Source organism: Primulina huaijiensis, unplaced genomic scaffold (assembly GCF_012295235.1).
Source record: "Primulina huaijiensis isolate GDHJ02 unplaced genomic scaffold, ASM1229523v2 scaffold40231, whole genome shotgun sequence".
Taxonomy (NCBI): Eukaryota; Viridiplantae; Streptophyta; class Magnoliopsida; order Lamiales; family Gesneriaceae; genus Primulina; species Primulina huaijiensis.
Window position 1 is genome coordinate 198237 of NW_027359501.1, and position 17364 is coordinate 215600.

General features: G+C 34.3%; 1 protein-coding gene, 1 long non-coding RNA gene and 1 pseudogene across 4 annotated transcripts; 2 read left to right on the forward strand and 1 right to left on the reverse strand.

Moving 5' to 3' along the window:
- The first annotated feature begins 359 nt into the window (after positions 1-359).
- On the forward strand, positions 360-11709 carry LOC140969058 (uncharacterized). 3 transcript variants are annotated; one of them, XM_073430271.1, is made up of 24 exons: positions 360-840; positions 954-1063; positions 1551-1623; positions 1867-1928; positions 2270-2411; positions 2934-3140; positions 3247-3313; positions 3440-3839; positions 5073-5220; positions 5314-5474; positions 6350-6449; positions 7806-7880; positions 7977-8111; positions 8345-8434; positions 8957-9133; positions 9226-9330; positions 9405-9563; positions 9907-9951; positions 10052-10273; positions 10639-10745; positions 10829-10885; positions 10998-11058; positions 11130-11367; positions 11554-11709. In XM_073430271.1, exons 1-23 carry the CDS (start codon positions 700-702, stop codon positions 11289-11291), a joined length of 3006 nt encoding a protein of 1001 aa, XP_073286372.1. In that variant the 5' UTR covers positions 360-699; the 3' UTR covers positions 11292-11367; positions 11554-11709. The 3 variants fall into 3 exon arrangements, with proteins under 3 accessions (XP_073286372.1, XP_073286373.1, XP_073286375.1); XM_073430272.1 differs by having other exon boundaries at positions 11001-11058; XM_073430274.1 differs by lacking the exons at positions 10639-10745; positions 10829-10885; positions 10998-11058; positions 11130-11367; positions 11554-11709 and adding an exon at positions 10419-10493.
- Positions 11710-12241: 532 nt separating this feature from the next.
- LOC140969059 (uncharacterized) lies at positions 12242-13596 on the reverse strand. Its single transcript, XR_012173868.1, has 2 exons — positions 13406-13596; positions 12242-12818 (listed from the first exon to the last, which is right to left on the reverse strand). It is a non-coding gene; the product is annotated as an uncharacterized lncRNA (long non-coding RNA).
- A 2923-nt stretch (positions 13597-16519) lies between these two features.
- Positions 16520-17361, forward strand: LOC140969072 (protein SLE1-like; annotated as a pseudogene).
- The last annotated feature ends 3 nt before the right edge of the window (positions 17362-17364 follow it).

Here is a 17364-nt window from a genome sequence, read left to right on the forward strand (position 1 = left end):
CCAGAAAATTTTAGCTATTTTGTAGAGGCCAAGTCAAGACAAGAAGATTCATATACATTTAAAAAATTTTAGAATCTCTATAATTTATTAAATTTTATTTTAATATCATGTGTGCAAAATAACTAGTATGTAATTATAAATCAGCGGGTTGCAGCATATGTAAATATGTATAATACTTAAGGAAAAATGAAGCAAAGAGTAATTTTTTGTTTAAATTTTTTTAAATAAAAGTTATCAATTTAAAAAATTAGATTAGAATAGAATTATAGAAATGACAAAAAACAAATGTCAATACGTAGTTCTACGATATAAGATATAATTTTATGTAAAAGGAAAATAAAAGAAAAGAAATGAAAAGAAAAGAAAAGACGATATTAAATTGCATTTTAAAATCAAAGTGACACGAGACAGTTCCAGCTCAGAATCTCTGCGCCGGAGGCTTCACCTTTTCTCCGCCTCCCACCGCCGCCGCTAACCCTTCGTCGGAATCATACTATCCGCTCCACTCCCAACTCTTTAAATAATCTGCTCCGATATTTCTAATCATATATCTTCCAGTCACCCTTCGGAAAGTATGACGGTTCGAATCTTTTAGTCAACACGTCGATCAAGAACTCCGCATTTTCTCCGTTTATGCAGGCAGCGTGCATTTTTCGATACGCCTGATATATTGGTTGATTTTTTCTTTGAAGAAAAGAAATGGCTCTCTCAGTCTCCGACTTGCCTGCGATATATGCACTACTCGCCAATTCGTTGAGCGGTGACATAAACATACGAAAGCCTGCCGAAGATGCTTTGGCGCAATTCGAGAGCAGACCTGGTTTCTGCTCTTGTCTAATGGTATATGAGTTTTTGTGTTTGTACTTGTTGTTTATGTTTGTGTTAATGCATGTGAGAAGTTATGAGTTGTGAAGATGTCGGACCTTTTTTATGAGGTTTTTTGTATCGTGCAGGAAGTTATAGCAGCCAAAGATTTGGCGTCACAGACGGATGTGAGATTATTGGCGTCAGTGTATTTCAAGAACAGCATCAATCGGTATTGGAGACATAAGCGTGATTCCACGTATGTCATTCGTATTTTTTTAGCATCTGTGTTCATCTTGGTGCACTGTGTTCTTTATTTTCTTTATCTACTGGTGTTGTGACGAAAGGAGAGATGGGTTGGAAATGGTCTAAAATTGTCTTTGGTTAAACCGCTAGTTTTTATTTGTTAGTCACTTTGGTTTTGGTGACAATATATCATTTCATGATCGATGAGTTTCATCTGGTTAGGAAATGTGTAGTTTGATAATTATTCATTCTATTTAATTTTGAAGATAACTTAATTAGACAGCTATAGCCCTGTTATTTCTGGTGGATATCCGTGAAAGTTTGTGTGGGTATTAACCCTGCCCAAGGGAATAAGTGGAAAGGTTTTGAGAACTGTTTTGTTTGAACATTATATTATTCCTCCTTTTAATCGGGGTGTGTTTATTTTGTTTCGTTTATTTTATTGGAGTAAATAGATGTTTAGGTTTGGTGCTACATCTGATTATAATATGTTTTCACAGGGGATTGAGCAATGAAGAAAAAATATATTTGAGGCAAAAGTTGCTGTCACACTTAAGAGAAGAGAATTATCAGGTGATACATATAATGATTGCTGGTAAACAACTTTGAATTTTGTCTGCTTGCTAACAGTTCCCTAAAACCAGTTGTGTAGTTGTTTGTGCCAAAGCTTAAATTAATTTACTGGCTATTGCATATGACATCATCTTTATTGTCACTGATATTGGGGACGATACTACCTTCACAAAATTGGATGTTTTTCTAATTTGTCTTCTCAAACATCAGTCATGCTTCATGCGTTTTCCTCTTTTGGTACAGATTGCTGCGACATTGTCCGTTTTGGTCTCGAAAATCGCTCGCATTGACTATCCAAGAGAATGGTATGACATCTCACCATGATGAGGTTTCATAGTGTGGGAGCAGATTTCTTATGATATTTATGTATTCCATCATTTCATTCTTGAAAATATGGTACAATATTGATGAAACTAACCGCTGGCTTGATAAGGAACTGATATTATTTTTCTAAAATTTTCTGGTTAATTATTGTTATTTTTAAAAGGTAGTATCTTGTTTTATATTTCTGATCTACTGTCATGTCTTATTGAAGCTTATATAACATTTGTATTGTGCCATGTGTTATATTGCTCATTCTTCTGCAAAACTGTTCTTTGTGTATTCCTCCTGTGTATTATACCCACTGATTCAAGTTTGGATACAGGCCAGACTTGTTTTCTATGTTAGCTCGACAGCTTCAATCTGCGGATTTATTAACTTCTCATAGAATTTGTATGATTCTTTTCCGTACATTGAAGGAGTTGTCGACGAAACGACTGACTTCTGATCAGAGGACCTTCGCTGAGGTGCACTTGTTTAATTTTATTTATTATTTTTGGAAATGGCTGTGTGTATTTCATGATGTACATTTTGATAAAGTTGCATTAATTTTAAATTTGGATGCCGGGGCATTAATATCCAATGTGCTAGAATTGTTGCAAAAAACAGAGTACATATGGTGATTAAAGATCATCAATGAAGTTTTATTTATCCTGTAAAAGTTTCCTCTCAAGAGGATATTCACATTTGTTTTTGTAATTTGAGTCTTTGTTGGAGTCTTGATTTATTATTTGTCATGGAGTTATTATGTCGACAATATCCTAGTGAAATTATGTTCCTTAAGGTAGAAGAGCCTTTACAATCTATAGATATTCATGTTAGCCTAAAGCTGATGTGAGCTGGCATGCTGGATCGATGTTAAAGATTTGAATGTAAATTTTTGCACTTTATTTTCCATAATTGGTCTCACTGTATGTAAAATTGGATGGGATTTTTTTATGAAGGATGGTGCAAGCGTCACTTAATATTTCACCTTTTTCATTTGTCAGATAGCATCCCAATTCTTTGATTACAGTTGGCACCTTTGGCAGACTGATGTGCAGAATATATTGCATGGTTTTTCATTGCTTGCTCAAAATGCTTCTGAGTTGAATCAGGATGATCTTTACTTAACCTGTGAAAGATGGTTCCTGTGTTCAAAGATTATACGGCAACTTATAATTTCTGGGTTCCCAAGTGACGCGAAGTCTGTACAGGTGAGGTCCCATCTTTTCAGATTTCTTCTTCTTCGCTTTCTGTTTTATTTTTTGTGTCTGTTGATCAGTACAAGTTTGCTTCACTTATGAAATTGTTACCTTATAGGAGGTGCAACCTGTCAAGAAGGTCGGTCCTGTTGTGTTAAATGCTGTCCAATCGTTTCTGCCATACTGTAAGATCTCAGCTCTTGAATTAAATCTTATCAATGATTATCCATTGTTAGGTATCCAGAGCCTCTTCTAAATAAAATCAAGGGCTGTAAAAATTAAAATTGTTGTGATTTACAATTCATATGCAGATTCATCTTTTCAAGAGGAACATCCCAAATTCTGGGATTTCCTGAAGAAGGCATGCACTAAGTTGATGAAGGTTTTAATTGCAATTCAGCACAGGCATCCTTACTCATTTGGTGACAAAAGTGTCCTTTGGCCTGTTGTTGACTTTTGCTTGAATAAGATAACAAACCCCGAGCCAGATAGTGTCTCGTTTCAAGAATTTTTGATTCAGTGTATGTCAATGATGAAATCTATTCTTGAATGTAAAGATTACAAGCCAATCATGACTGGTCGTGTGATGGATGACAATCGAATGACCTTTCAAGAGATGAAGAAAAATGTATCTAGTACAGTTGCTGGTGTCTTGGCTTCTCTTCTGCCTAGTGAGCGTGTGGTTCTATTGTGTAACATACTGATACGGAGGTAAAAACGAAGTCATGTAAATATGCTTTATTTTGTTTTCCAGGTCTTTCTCAATCAAGTTATTGTTCTGGAGCCTGGTAATGTATATTATCAGGGAAGTAAAAACAACTATAGGCGCTAATGGATAAATCAAATGTTTGCTCTGTCTTGCACTGCACTCACCTTCTCTATATTCATTTGTGACCTCTGCATTCTTTAGGCATTTAGCATCTCTATCAGGAAAGATTTGTCGATACTTAAACCGCAGTGACTAACTTTAAAATGCTAACTGCCTGATTAAGAGAAGATATTTACACCACATCAACTTATCCATTCAATTTATGATCTCTGCATTCTTTAGGCATTTAGCATCTCTATCAGGAAAGATTTGTCGAAACTTAAACCGCAGTGACTAACTTTAAAATGTTAACTGCCAGATTAAGAGAAGATATTTACACCGCATCAACTTATCCATTCAATTTGTGACCTCTGCATTCTTTAGGCATTTAGCATCTCTATCAGGAAAGATCTGTCAAACCTTAAACCGCAGTGACTAACTTTAAAATGCTTTGAATTGCCTGATTAAGAGAAGATATTTACACCACTTCAACTTATCCATTCAATTTGATCGGATGGCTTGATGAGTTAGACTTTGGGCTGCATCATTGCACTAGATGCACATTTTTTTCTCCTAGCCTGTAGACGTGCATTTTGATCAGATGTTCTCCTAAAATTCCTTGGCAATTATTGTTTCCTTGTCTTTCTTCTTAATTATATTAAATTTGAATTTACTTTATTTTGAAGTGGAAGTTTCCCTATTCTTCTTATTACAAGTGTTTTAGGTTTCCTCCATGTACTGATATGACGGCCGGAAACAATTTCAAGGATATTAAACTTTTTGCCTGAAGATCATATTAGCGATTTTTTTGAATTGGTTAGGCTTTTTTCTTTTCCTTTTCCCGGAGTACAAATGGGGGACATGCTTTGCTAGCTAAAGATCTTGAACTGAGACTGCTCCCCAAAGTGGGGGTTATGATGCCAATTGAATCGGTTAAGCTTCAAGTACTTGGATGGATATAAAATTCTTGCCGCAACCCGGTGATGCCTTTCTCTAATAAGATATATTATTTACTGTGATTCAAGCCTGCTGCGTTTGTCATGGCATCATGATTAGATAAAATGTGTTCCATGTCATCTTTAATTTTGTTCTTTCTTTGATTCACTTCTCTCAATCTTCTGTTATTTCTGAAGCAGGTATTTTGTTTTAACAGCAAGCGATATGGAAGAATGGTACCAGAATCCTGAGTCTTTTCACCACGAGCAGGATTCTGTCTTGTGGTCAGAGAGATTAAGACCATGCGCAGAAGCATTATACATTGTTTTGTTTGAGAATCACAGCCAAGTGAGTCTTTGTGACACTTTTAAGTTTATTTTCTTATGTGTTGACATGTCTGGAAGTGTTGTGCGTGCTTATGGTCATTTTTCACCGTTTCAGCTCCTGGGTCCTGTTGTGGTTTCCATTCTTCAAGAGGCAATGAGTGGATGCCCTTCTTCTGGTTATGAAATAACTCCACCCTTGCTTCTCAAGGATGCTGCTTATGGTGCTGCTGCATATGTCTACTATGAGCTTTCGAATTATCTAAGTTTCAAAGACTGGTAAGTCCTTGAATTATTGGTGTCAAGTAGTAATTTGATTTCAGTTACACAAATTGGTCAACTTTATCTTCAGGTGGCTCTTTTTACAATGGAGAACTCTGATTTTTGCCAATGGCATTTTGCATTTGTGAATATAGATGAATGCTCATTACTCGATGCATATTTTGTACAGAGATAATGTTCCTTCAGTGTATGCTTTTGAGGTTGGGGTTATTTGAGACAATCGGTTAAAGGACGTATGATTTTGTTTTTCCATGGAAATTTTATTGTAAAAGATACATATAACTCAGTAGCTTCCGCCCACTGCTTCCACATCAAGACAGGAGTAGATGTGAGTGCTTCAGGTGGATAAGCTTTGCCACTCTAACGTTTGGAATCGCCAAGAAATTTCAAAAGCTAGTAGTAGAGCCAGCTCAATTAAAACCGTATTAGGGTTTCTCCAATCCAGTTGTCAGGAATTTCCAATTCAGTGGATGGCTGGAATTTCCAATCCAGTGGATGGCTGGAATTTATATAGATAACCGTCACATGATGCTAGCAAAATTAAGACCAAACAAGTTTCAGTCCTGATTTTCCTTTGTTGATACATGGACATTTAGGTTATTGATATACCCTAGCTCGACTGATTCACACTCCTACCTACTTCTATTGTTTATTTCAACCATTGTATCTCTGTTCTTATCAGCTTTTTTCAACCCCTCTATTTCTGTTTTTTTGTTAAGCTGTGCAATTACTAAATATCTTTTTATTACAGTTTCTATTTTGTGGCTACATTTTACTGAATCAATGCTTATTACTTTCTACTCCATGTCCAACTTTTTTATTTATTTTTTTGTTGCATGACTTAAAGAGAATTCCATCACCCTCTTATGCAGGTTCAATAATGCATTATCTGTTGAACTCACAAATGACCATCCAAACATGCGAATCATACATAGAAAAGTTGCATTAATTTTGGGGCAATGGGTTTCGGAGGTAATAAGACTTGTTGATATATTTGCATTTATCATCAATGTTTCTTATTTCTTGCACTTTTCCTTTGTTGGTTGCCTCTGCTTTTGAATGGACCATTGCCTTATTTTAGTTTATCTGAACGAGATTGGTACAAAAGTTAAATGCTTGTTGATTCAGTTATCCGTTAAGATGAACTATCAGATATTGCGAGTATTCATGTATGGAAAAAAGTTACTTCAAGCATTTTTTGTCAGAAAATCTGTGCATTCATGGGTCTGAGATATTAGTTGGTGCCTTCTTATGGTGCCTTCGAAATCTCAGTCTCTAGTTTAGTGATAGTATGTTGGTATTCTGGCTTGCCAATTCCCAAATGATTAGGTATTCTTTTTTTTTTTTTCCGGGACTAGGATTAGGTATTCTTGAACTATCTTAAAATCTAATTAGTTTTATTTTGACTCTGAAGCTCAGGAGCAAGGGCAGACCCAAAGAAGGGGCTAGACTAGTCTGGCCCCTTCTACCTACGGGTCCAGCCCAATAGTTCAATACCAATCATGAAATTCTTATAGTTCAGAAGTCACTTTTAGTTTTTCTTGGCCCTAATCTTTTCATCATTTGACCTGATTGCCTCATTGTATCGCGTTCTTGGTTTTTTTTTTCTTCACTCTGTTTGGTTTTTATTTTGCTGGATAGTTAATAGGAGGGAGAAAATAGCTTTTGAAATCATAAAGCTTGAGAATTGAAATATTTGATAACTCAATTACCGAAGAGGCAGTTTCAAATTAAATGAATTAAATGTATAGACTAGAAATTTGCCTTGAAGCTAGAATTTTGTAGGATTTTACGGACTGGAATCAAATTAACTTGAAGTAAATTTCGTTTGTATCGTACTGGATGATGCAAGTTACTTTGAGCTGTCAACTATATCAAATTGATGCCGTGTCCTAGTGGTTCTGATTCCTGATGTCAATGCTAAGTTTGAGATGTTACTACTTACTAGATTGGCATTAAATCACTAGATATCACGCAGACATCTAGCGAAAAAAATGGATTGCCAATTCTGATCCCATCTTCAAAAGTTTCTGACAATTCAAACTTAGTTTTCTGTTGATAGTCTGCATGAATCCAGTTAAATATGTGATAAGAAATGTAAAAATAATGGATTGCACAATAAGGTTGGCCATCTGAAAGTTTTATTTAAAAGGTAAATAAAATTTCAAAAGAAAAAGTAGCTTGTCTTTCCGATGTTCAATGTTGCATGAAATATGACATGGTTTGAGTGAGTTGTATCGTCCTCTTGGATGATTTTATTGCAGTTTGTCATCACCGTTATTACAACTGCAACTGAGAATTGGCTCCTGAGTTTTTCTTTCTGTACAGATTAAAGACGAAACCAGAAGACCAGTATATTGCGCTTTAATAAAATTGCTTCAGGAGAAAGACCTGTGTGTTAGGGTATAATACATTGACAAATCCTCTGCAGTTTCTTGTTATAACAATTTGTTTCATTTTGCAGTGTTGATTTGATCCTCTTTTTGGCTTTTCTTTTAGTTGGCAGCATCACGATCCCTGTATTTTCATATTGAAGATGCCAATTTCTCAGAGCAGGAATTCTCTGATCTTCTTCCAATATGCTGGGACTCATGTTTCAAATTGGTGGATGAAGTCCAAGAGTTCGATTCAAAAGTTAGTTACTGTCTCTCATTGTTTCAAGTTTTTCAAGTGATAAGTGTGTTTTCTGCAGCTTATGCAACTTTGTTTTTGATGACTAAGATACCATGCACTATTTTTTCGGCAGTCCCTCAATCTTATTTTAACTCTGGATTATAGGGATCTTTCAAACACCTATTAAGTCATTCAGCCTTCCGCCATACGGGATCTAATTTACTAATTGCAATTTTATTCAAATTATGTACTAGGTTCAAGTGTTGAATACAATTTCTTGTCTTATTGCACGGGTGACTGAAGTTATTCCTCTCTCAAACAAGTTGATGCAGTTTTTCCAGAAGGTACCGTGTTTGCACTTGTGTGTGCATTTTTTTCCTAATGACACATTCTTCTTGTACAGTTGATTGAACTTTTTTTCCTGCATAAATCGAGCTATGCCCTCTATGGAGCAGTAAAAATCAGAAGATTTTTTTACTATGTGGACATGTCTGAAAAATCTTGTTCTCAACTTACATTGCCTTCAGATTTTCAGCATTCTTGTTTGTTTCTGTAAAGCTTGAGTAAGTTTCATTGAGGAGCTGTTCTACTGTTGTAATGAATTCCTGGTTTGTTTTATTTGAGTTGAATATTGTGACAGGGAATATATGACTACATCTTAATCACATTCATTTGCCCTACATCTCTCTACTAGACTGCATTAGCTTGTGCAGATACTGTTTCCCTGTTGTGTTGTATTGAAATAATAAAGAGTGGTTTGCTTCTTGACATATGCACAAACCTATTTGAACTCAAAAACTTTCTCCCTTTTTGGTTCATCATTCCCATCATTTCATATTGCTTTGTATTGACTTAGTTTTCCATAGGTCTGGGAAGAATCTTCTGGTGAAAGCCTACTGCAAATTCAGCTTCTCATGGCTCTGAAAAACTTTGTCGTTGCACTTGGTAATCAGTCGTTTATATGTTACAACATGCTACTGCCCATTTTACGAAGTGTTATCAATGCAAATAGCCCTGATGAACTTTTGGAAGATAGCATGCAGGTTTGGTTTAGAACAAACATTTGTTATTGAATTTTTTCACCTTAACAGCCAAAATTTCCAATGTCAATTTTTTTTGTTCTGTATCCGTGCAGTTATGGGAAGTCACTCTTTCTCATGCCACCTCAATGGTTCCTCAGCTGTTGGGGTATTTCCCATGTCTGGTGGAGATCTTGGACCGAAGTTTTGATCACTTAAAGGTATATAGAAATTCCTTTTGCTCTTTCATCTTCTTTTTTAAAAGAGTGTCCTGAAGTTTTAACTCAATTTACAGGTGGCTGCCAGCATCGTTGAAGCCTACATACTTCTTGGTGGAATAGAATTCCTCAATATGCATGCACCAACTCTCGCTAAACTTCTTGAATTAGTTGTCGGTAACGTCAATGACAGAGGGTTGCTTTCAATTGTTCCACTTGTGGATATTTTAGTTCAGGTAGTTGATTCCTGACTCAATGCTGCAAAATTGTTGTTCTCTTGACAAAGCATTTTAATATTGGTGAAAGCAGGTCCTTATAAGCTAAAATAGCATCTTCGCAAATGGTTTTCTATTTATTTGAAAGTGTGGGGTATATATAAATCTTTTTGGAGTGTCTAGCAATGCATGGGTATCATAAACTGTGTTACTCCCTTGCCTGCAAATGTTATAATAATTGAAACTGGGTTCATAAAGTGCTACACTCAGTCAAACAAATATAATGATTATTGTCACTCAAAGCATTTTCATTGGTCTTCAGTCACCAGAGTAAATGACTTTCATCTTATTCTGGTATCTGCAGTGTTTTCCTGCCGATGTGCCCCAATTAATCAGTACCACTATAATGGTAAATAGATTTTCTCTCTTTCTTCGATTCTGTATACTTGACTTTTATTTTAGTGCTTATTTTTCTCAACTGGAATTCAGATTTTGCTATTTTTGTCTAGAAATTAATTGTCATATGCCTGACTGGAGGAGATGATCATGAACCTTTGAAGACAGCTGTGAAAGCATCTTCAGCAGCCATACTTGCAAGGATTTTGGTCGTGAATACTAATTATCTAGCACAATTAACATCAGAACCATCACTGTTAGCACATCTCCAGGAAGCTGGATTTTCAAATGACAAAAACATATTACTTTGCCTGGCTGATGTATGGCTAGACAAGGTGCGTGAATATATTCTGTCATTTTGAATTTGATGATTTTGAACTCACCTATGAATTGTCTTTGTTCTTCCTATGTTGATAAATATGGTGATAAAAATGATTTGCATGATTACATGCTATATTTCAATCTTTTTTCCTTTTATAGAACTGGTACTCATCGCAGTGGCTATATATATTTTTGCTGCTTGTGCAACACTACTAAATTGGAGGCTTCTATATTTGTCTCTTACGATCAGAAAAATTGTCGTGGAAAAAGTTTGTAGTAAACCATATAAAATGTCGTCACTTGGCTGCACTCTGGGTTCATGTCCCACAGTTATGCTGTTTACTGTCATTTAAGATTGCTTTTTGTTTTGGGTTTGCAGGTTGACAATGTTATTTCCAATCAAAGAAAGACCTTTGGCCTAGCACTTTCTATAATTTTAACTTTGCGAATGCCCCAAGTACTTGAAAAACTTGATCAGATCCTAAGGTATTCAGCATCTTCATCGTTAATGATGAAAAATTCTGCAGAAAAATTTATTCATATTATGGTTTTTTTTGTTCTTGATGTAGTGTATGTGCCAGTGTCATACTTGGTGGAAGTGAGGATTTAACTGAAGAAGAATCAAGGTTTGAACTGATGTTATGGTTTTCTTCTCAGTATACTTTTTGATGTCTTGTTTCTTGAATAAGCCTTGATATACCTTTTCTAGTTTGGTAATCAAATTTACTTGTACTATAGTAGCGATAATATGCAATCTAGCAAGCTGCAGCTCCCCAGTAAAGAGGTTAGGAAGAGACAGGTATACTGTTTTTCCTGAAGATGCGCAGTGTTTTAATTAATAATTTTTTACTGAATCATGTTTCATGTCAGATCAAATTCTCTGACCCAATAAACCAAATGTCGTTGGAGAACTCAGTGAGGGACAATCTCCAGACTTGTGCTACTCTTCATGGAGAATTATTCAACACCACCATGTCTAAGATTCACCCTGCATCATTTGCACAACTGAAACAGGCTTTGAACATGAAATAAAGGTGTTTTTCGAAGCTTTTGCAGGAAATCGAGGTTGCTTAATTTCGTGAGAGCTTGTGAAATGCAAGGAATACGGGTTAGTAGCTTGTTTCCCTAAATTCTACTTGGGTAGTGCTGTCAGCGTTTGATCTTTTGAGAAGAAACACCAACCCAACGATTCTGCGTTAGTACTATTTAAAAGACATATTTTGTCAAAGACATGCTTGTGCAGCAATATCTACATACTATTAGTTTTTGACGTAGTTTTTACTCTGTTCAACAGGTGAGATTGACGCTTCTTCAATTTTGAGATGGATACTTGATGGCACACTCTATTGGTTTCTTTTGTTTGGATCGCTTCGCTTCCATTAAATGGAATTTTGGTAGGTATATTGTCAAAGCGCCTGTGCATGGTATATAATGTGATCCCTTCATGTCATAGTTTTTTAGGCATAAGGGTGAGTTTTGAGCTTTTCGGGTTCATATTAATATTACTGCAGACATCACCTTGGAAAGTACCAATTTTTTTTTTTCTTTTCTCCTTATTCTTTCGAAGGTCGGTTCTGTTGATTGTAATGCAACTGGTGTAAAATTTTACGTGATTGAGAGTTTAAAAAAGAAACGTGGAGAACAAAAGGAAACGTTCAATCATAGAAAAAGCGTGTATTTTCGTATGTCTTTACGTAAGCTGCATTTGAATTAATATTTTCATATTTCAATTTAAGTGCAAAGATATTTTTATCTGTAATAAAAAATATTACTTAACCAAAACAAGTACAAACACTCTGAGGATACCTAGATAAATTACAACTCAAAGTTAAGCTAAAACAATCCACCGGTAAATTGCAATCATATCCAGCAGATTTCAATTGGAAATGCTTATTTTTAGCTTCAGAGCAATGGATACAGAGGTGGTAAAAATACTGTTTTACACTAGGCACATAGAGATATTCGAGTTGAGAATCACATCGTACGACTCAAAGTAACTAAAACAAAATGCGAGGCCAAAATCTAATGAGAAAATACAGGGAAAAAAACTGAAACACTCATTTTTAAGAAGCTATGTAGCACAGAGTCAATCACCAATCGACATAGTCAAAACATATTTTACAGAAATTTCAACCATCTGAAAGGAGGATGACTGGAATTACATTCCATAAAATTGCAATGGTTACTTGGGTAGATTGATATATACTGAAAATATGAATGCTCAAACTCTTTGAACTTGGATTCGACCTTCCTTTTTCTTCACACCACCTTACGTTTTGACTTTGGGGCTAAAGATACCAAGGCCTTGATCTCGAGATCACCTACCTCTTCGTGTAGTTATAAAGCATAAGCAGATACACTACATTATATGTCAGAACCACAAGTTACGAGTAGTTCAATTCAAAGTAAATATTCATCCAGATTACCGAACAACCAAGTCCCAAAATTCTATCAGTTAGCTTTTATGCATGGGAAGAATGAGAAATTAATGGAAATTTAAGGCTTGATGGATGTCGAACCGAATCGAAGTAAATCAGCTCCATAAACCAGACATGCAGCCTAAAACAATGTTGGCAAAAGGGAAAAGAGGAAATCAATAGCAGAATTGATCACCTGGCAAAGTTGCCTTTCCAAATACAATTAGGAAAATGAAAGAACCAAAACAAACAAAATTATCGAACTAGAAAAATCACTTCATATGATAAAATCCTGTCATTTGCAATCAGCACAAGGAACTCCAAACGACTGCATTTGGCAAACATAAAAACATTCAAAAATTTAGTAAAACTAGATGTCACAGCTTTGCCAACTCGAGCAAGACAGAAAAATAATAGCATCACAGTAAATTGATGGAATATGCTAAATTGCTAATAATCAACAGGTCGGGAGTTTAAGAAATAAATCAAATTCAGAACCCAAAAAACAAAACAAAAATCTCTATCAGAGTAACTATGACTAGAAAGAGCAGCATCGGATGCAAGATCCATAGCCCATGAATAATAGCATCATCATGTAGAGTATCATGCTTAATTCCCAGATGAAAGGGTTAAAAATAAAACAAAATTACTTCGAATTGACTGAAAATTTCAAAATACAAGACCGAAAATTTGATAGCTTTATCGAAAAATTGAAGAATTTAAAGCTACCATGCCCAGCGTCAGCTCGCCCAAGAAGGGTGGTGAAGTTTGCGCCGTTCGCCGTGAGCTTTATATAATGTCATCCTGGCACGACGAATAAAAATCTGGAATTAGGGTTTCACGAATATATGAGCCCTAATTGCCCGACTTACATGTTTGGTTAATTTGGGCCGATTTAGAGATAAAGGACCCATTGACAAAGTAGAGGCCCATATTAAAGCCCAAACATAAAAAAATGTGGCTGGCCAATAAAGTTATAAAAACTAATTTTTTCATTAGTGTTTTAATTTTATATATAATAAAATTTATAATTAAATTAAATAAAAAAAACTTATTCGACTCAATTTTTCCATCTTTCTCGACTCAATCTTAGATCTCATTTCATTTCTTATCTTCACAAAAAATATTTTTCCTCTCAACCTTCCATCCTCTCATTTTTTGGCTAACAATTAACCACGAATCTATAAATTATTCATATGCAACAAATCCAAAAATAAAATTATGTATTGAAAAAAAAATTATTTTGAGATATCAAATTTATTGAGTCTCGTCAGTGTTCACGACCCAGGATGAAGAACTTCACCCTGGTCGTGACACGACCCTTGGCTTCACGACCCATGAGTCGTGGGTCTTGTGCTTCACAAGTGCTTTATTGTGAAGCACTTGGTCTTGTGCTTCACGACCAGTGCTTCGTTGTGAAGCACAAGACCCAGGGTCGTGACTTCACGACCCACTCGGGATCGTGACGTAAAGATTTCACGACCCTTTCACGATCTATGGGTCGTGACACAACCCATTAATTTTAAATTTTTATAATAAATAACCTTTGTTTTGTTTTAAATTTATACAACTAATAATCTTTTTGTTTGTTTGTTTTTTTTACAGGTTTACTTTCTCGCTAAACTTGGAAGAAATTAATTTTTTGAATGCAAGTTAACTTTAGGATCAAAATACGTTGAAATCTGTAAGAAGATTATATCATTTTTAAATGAGAAAGAGATAAAATATTTGGTGCAGTACACTCAATTTTGTAATTTAATTTTATGTGTTAAGGATTATAACAATTTCAATCAAAACTGAGTCGAGGGTTATGACTCGTCAGAAAATTGGGTCGAGATTATACTCGACCCACGCGACCTAATTTTGGTGGGTCGCATGGGTCGAGATGGGTCAAGAAGCATAATTTTGGCTTCTCGACCCATAAAGCTATGTGTGTGTGTGTGTGTGTCTATATATATATATATATATATNTCTATATAGATTTTAATATATTGTAATAGATGGGTCGAGAAGCATATTATTATAAAATTTGCTAAAAATTTTAGTATAATTATAAAATTTGTTAATGCTTATATACAATAAACATTAATTTCATATGCTTTGATATACATTTATTACATTAAAGTGAATGTGTAATGAAATTTGTTATGAATTTTTTTAGTTCTATTATTATAAAATTTGTTAAAAATTTTAGTAGAATTATAAAATTTGTTAATGTTTATATACAATAGACATTAATTTCATATGCTTTGATATACATTCATGAAAGTGAATATGTAATGAAATTTGTTATGAATTTTTTTAGTTATATTATTATAAAACTTGTTATGAATTTTAGTGGAATTATAAAATTTGTTAAGATTTTTAGTCGAGTATAAATTCAACCCACATTGTTATAATAAGAGATACATTCTTCTACTTGTTATAAATTTTTTAACTAACATACTTAAATTATAACATATAACTAATGTTTACACAAATAAATTTTTTATATATATTTACATTCTATTCATATATAAAGTGAATTATATATTATAAAATGATCAAAATTCAAAAATATCAAAAATTTCCTACCCACTCGACCCAAACTCGACCCAAACCCTAAACCCTAAACAAAATCTCTAACATTATCAATCGACCTACTCTTTTTATTTTTTTATTTATTTAAAAACATAAAAAAATTTAGAAGAGTGGGTCGAGCTCTCTTCATTTTTTTTATTTAAAAAAAAATTAGAAGTAGAAGAGTGTGTCGAGCTTTTCTCGACCCCCTCTTCAATTTTTTTTTTTCAAAAATTTTTTTTTTTTAAAAAAAATAGAAGTAGAAGAGTGGGTCGAGCTCTTCTCGACCCACTCTTCCATTTTTTTTAATTTTTTTTTAAAAAAATTATTTTTAAAAAATAAAAAAAAATAGAAATAGAAGAATGCCCACTCTTCATTTTTTTAATTTTAAAAATAAAATAAAAAAAATTAGAAGAGTGAGTTCTTATCTCTTAAAAAAATTAAAAAAAAAATCAAAAGAGTGGGTAGAGGTCTTCATGACCCAGCACCTCGACCCACTGGGTCGAGCGTTTGAAGAGTGGGTCGAGCTCGACGCCAGGTGAAATTTAACTAACTAATTAATGATCTTATTTAACTAACATATTCAACTCCCTTTTCTCGATTTAAAAAAGTCAAAANGTAAAAGTTTTATTTATATTCGGAAAAATCCATTTAGATATATTACATGAAATGACATAATTAACTTTTTATGGCTTTCTGATTAAATAATGCAAAAAATAAATAAAGTAACAAAATATCAATTTTTTTTTGAAAAAAGGTTCGGTTTTATTAGATTTTTTAGTGTTTTTTATATTATGATAAATAAAAGTATTTTTTATTGTTTAAATAAAAACCTGACAACATTGATAAATTGAAAAAAAATAAATCATATTAAATAAATTAATAGTAATAAATTTACAAATTTACAAAATTAATAAAAAAAGATATTATTATTAGAAAACTGCGGTGATCCAAACTTCAGTAAACAGAAATAATTGACCGAAACTATTAAATTCAATAATTAAAAGCCGTGGAATTCACATATTCAATAATTTAATTTAATTCAATTCAAATTTAATTCAGTTCGAGCTCAATTAAATTCCAACTATTAAGAAACATACTTTTGCAAACAATATAATTTAGAGCAAGTCTCATTCTTAGACAAATCGATCGATTTATATTTACAAAAAAAAGTAATATTATAACATAAAAACTAATATTTTTCTTGGACCGGATTAAGTTGAACTTCTGTCTCACAAAATCACATGGTTTCATAGAATTTTTTGTGTAGAATTGCAGAATAAAATGATGCATGTGTGTCTTCTCCCTCGGCGCTGAGAGAATGAATCTGCAATTGCATGCATTATACCAAGTGTCTCTTTCCAGCAATAATCACATATTTCCATGCAAACTTTAATATTCGGCGAATATATACAAATATTGGATTAGCTGATGTATGTATACATAACAGAACACTTGGCAGAATAGCGAGGAAGAAGCATTAAAAGTAGGCATCAGATCAAAATCAGGCCGAGCTTGCCGCCAGGGCCAGGCAATGGGACACTGCTATCCCCGGCGGCACTGGTGGCAAGACCCTCGAAGCTCAGGAGCACCTAGCTGAAGGTAACGATTCTGTATCTAATATATATTTCCTATTGTATCAAAGTGTGCTGACATCTCTTGTGAAAAATCAAGAACCAAAATATTCCCTCAAGATGCACAGTTCAATCTAATAAAATACAGAATATGTTTCTTTTTTTACAATATATTCTAAAAATTTGTAGAATATGCGTGTATTATGCATGAAAGCAGGGAGAAGCCGATGAGGGCAGACTAGGAGGGAGCAGCTGGGGACAGAAGGATACCAGGAGATAGGGAGACGTGGCGGGCAGGCCCGAAAAGAGCAGCTCGTGAGAGAAGGGTATCAGGAAATGGATCGAAAAGGTGGGCTCAGCACCATTAACAAGTCTGGTGGCGAGCGTGCGGCTCAGCAAGGGCATCAGATCGATGAATCTAAGTTCCAGAATTCGGGTTCCATATCATCCAGATTGAATACACACCATTGTCCATGTCCATTTCCCTATCGTGTATATATAAGTTTGCCTCGCGTAATAAAAATTAACTTGATAAATGGGTTGCCAAATTGAGTT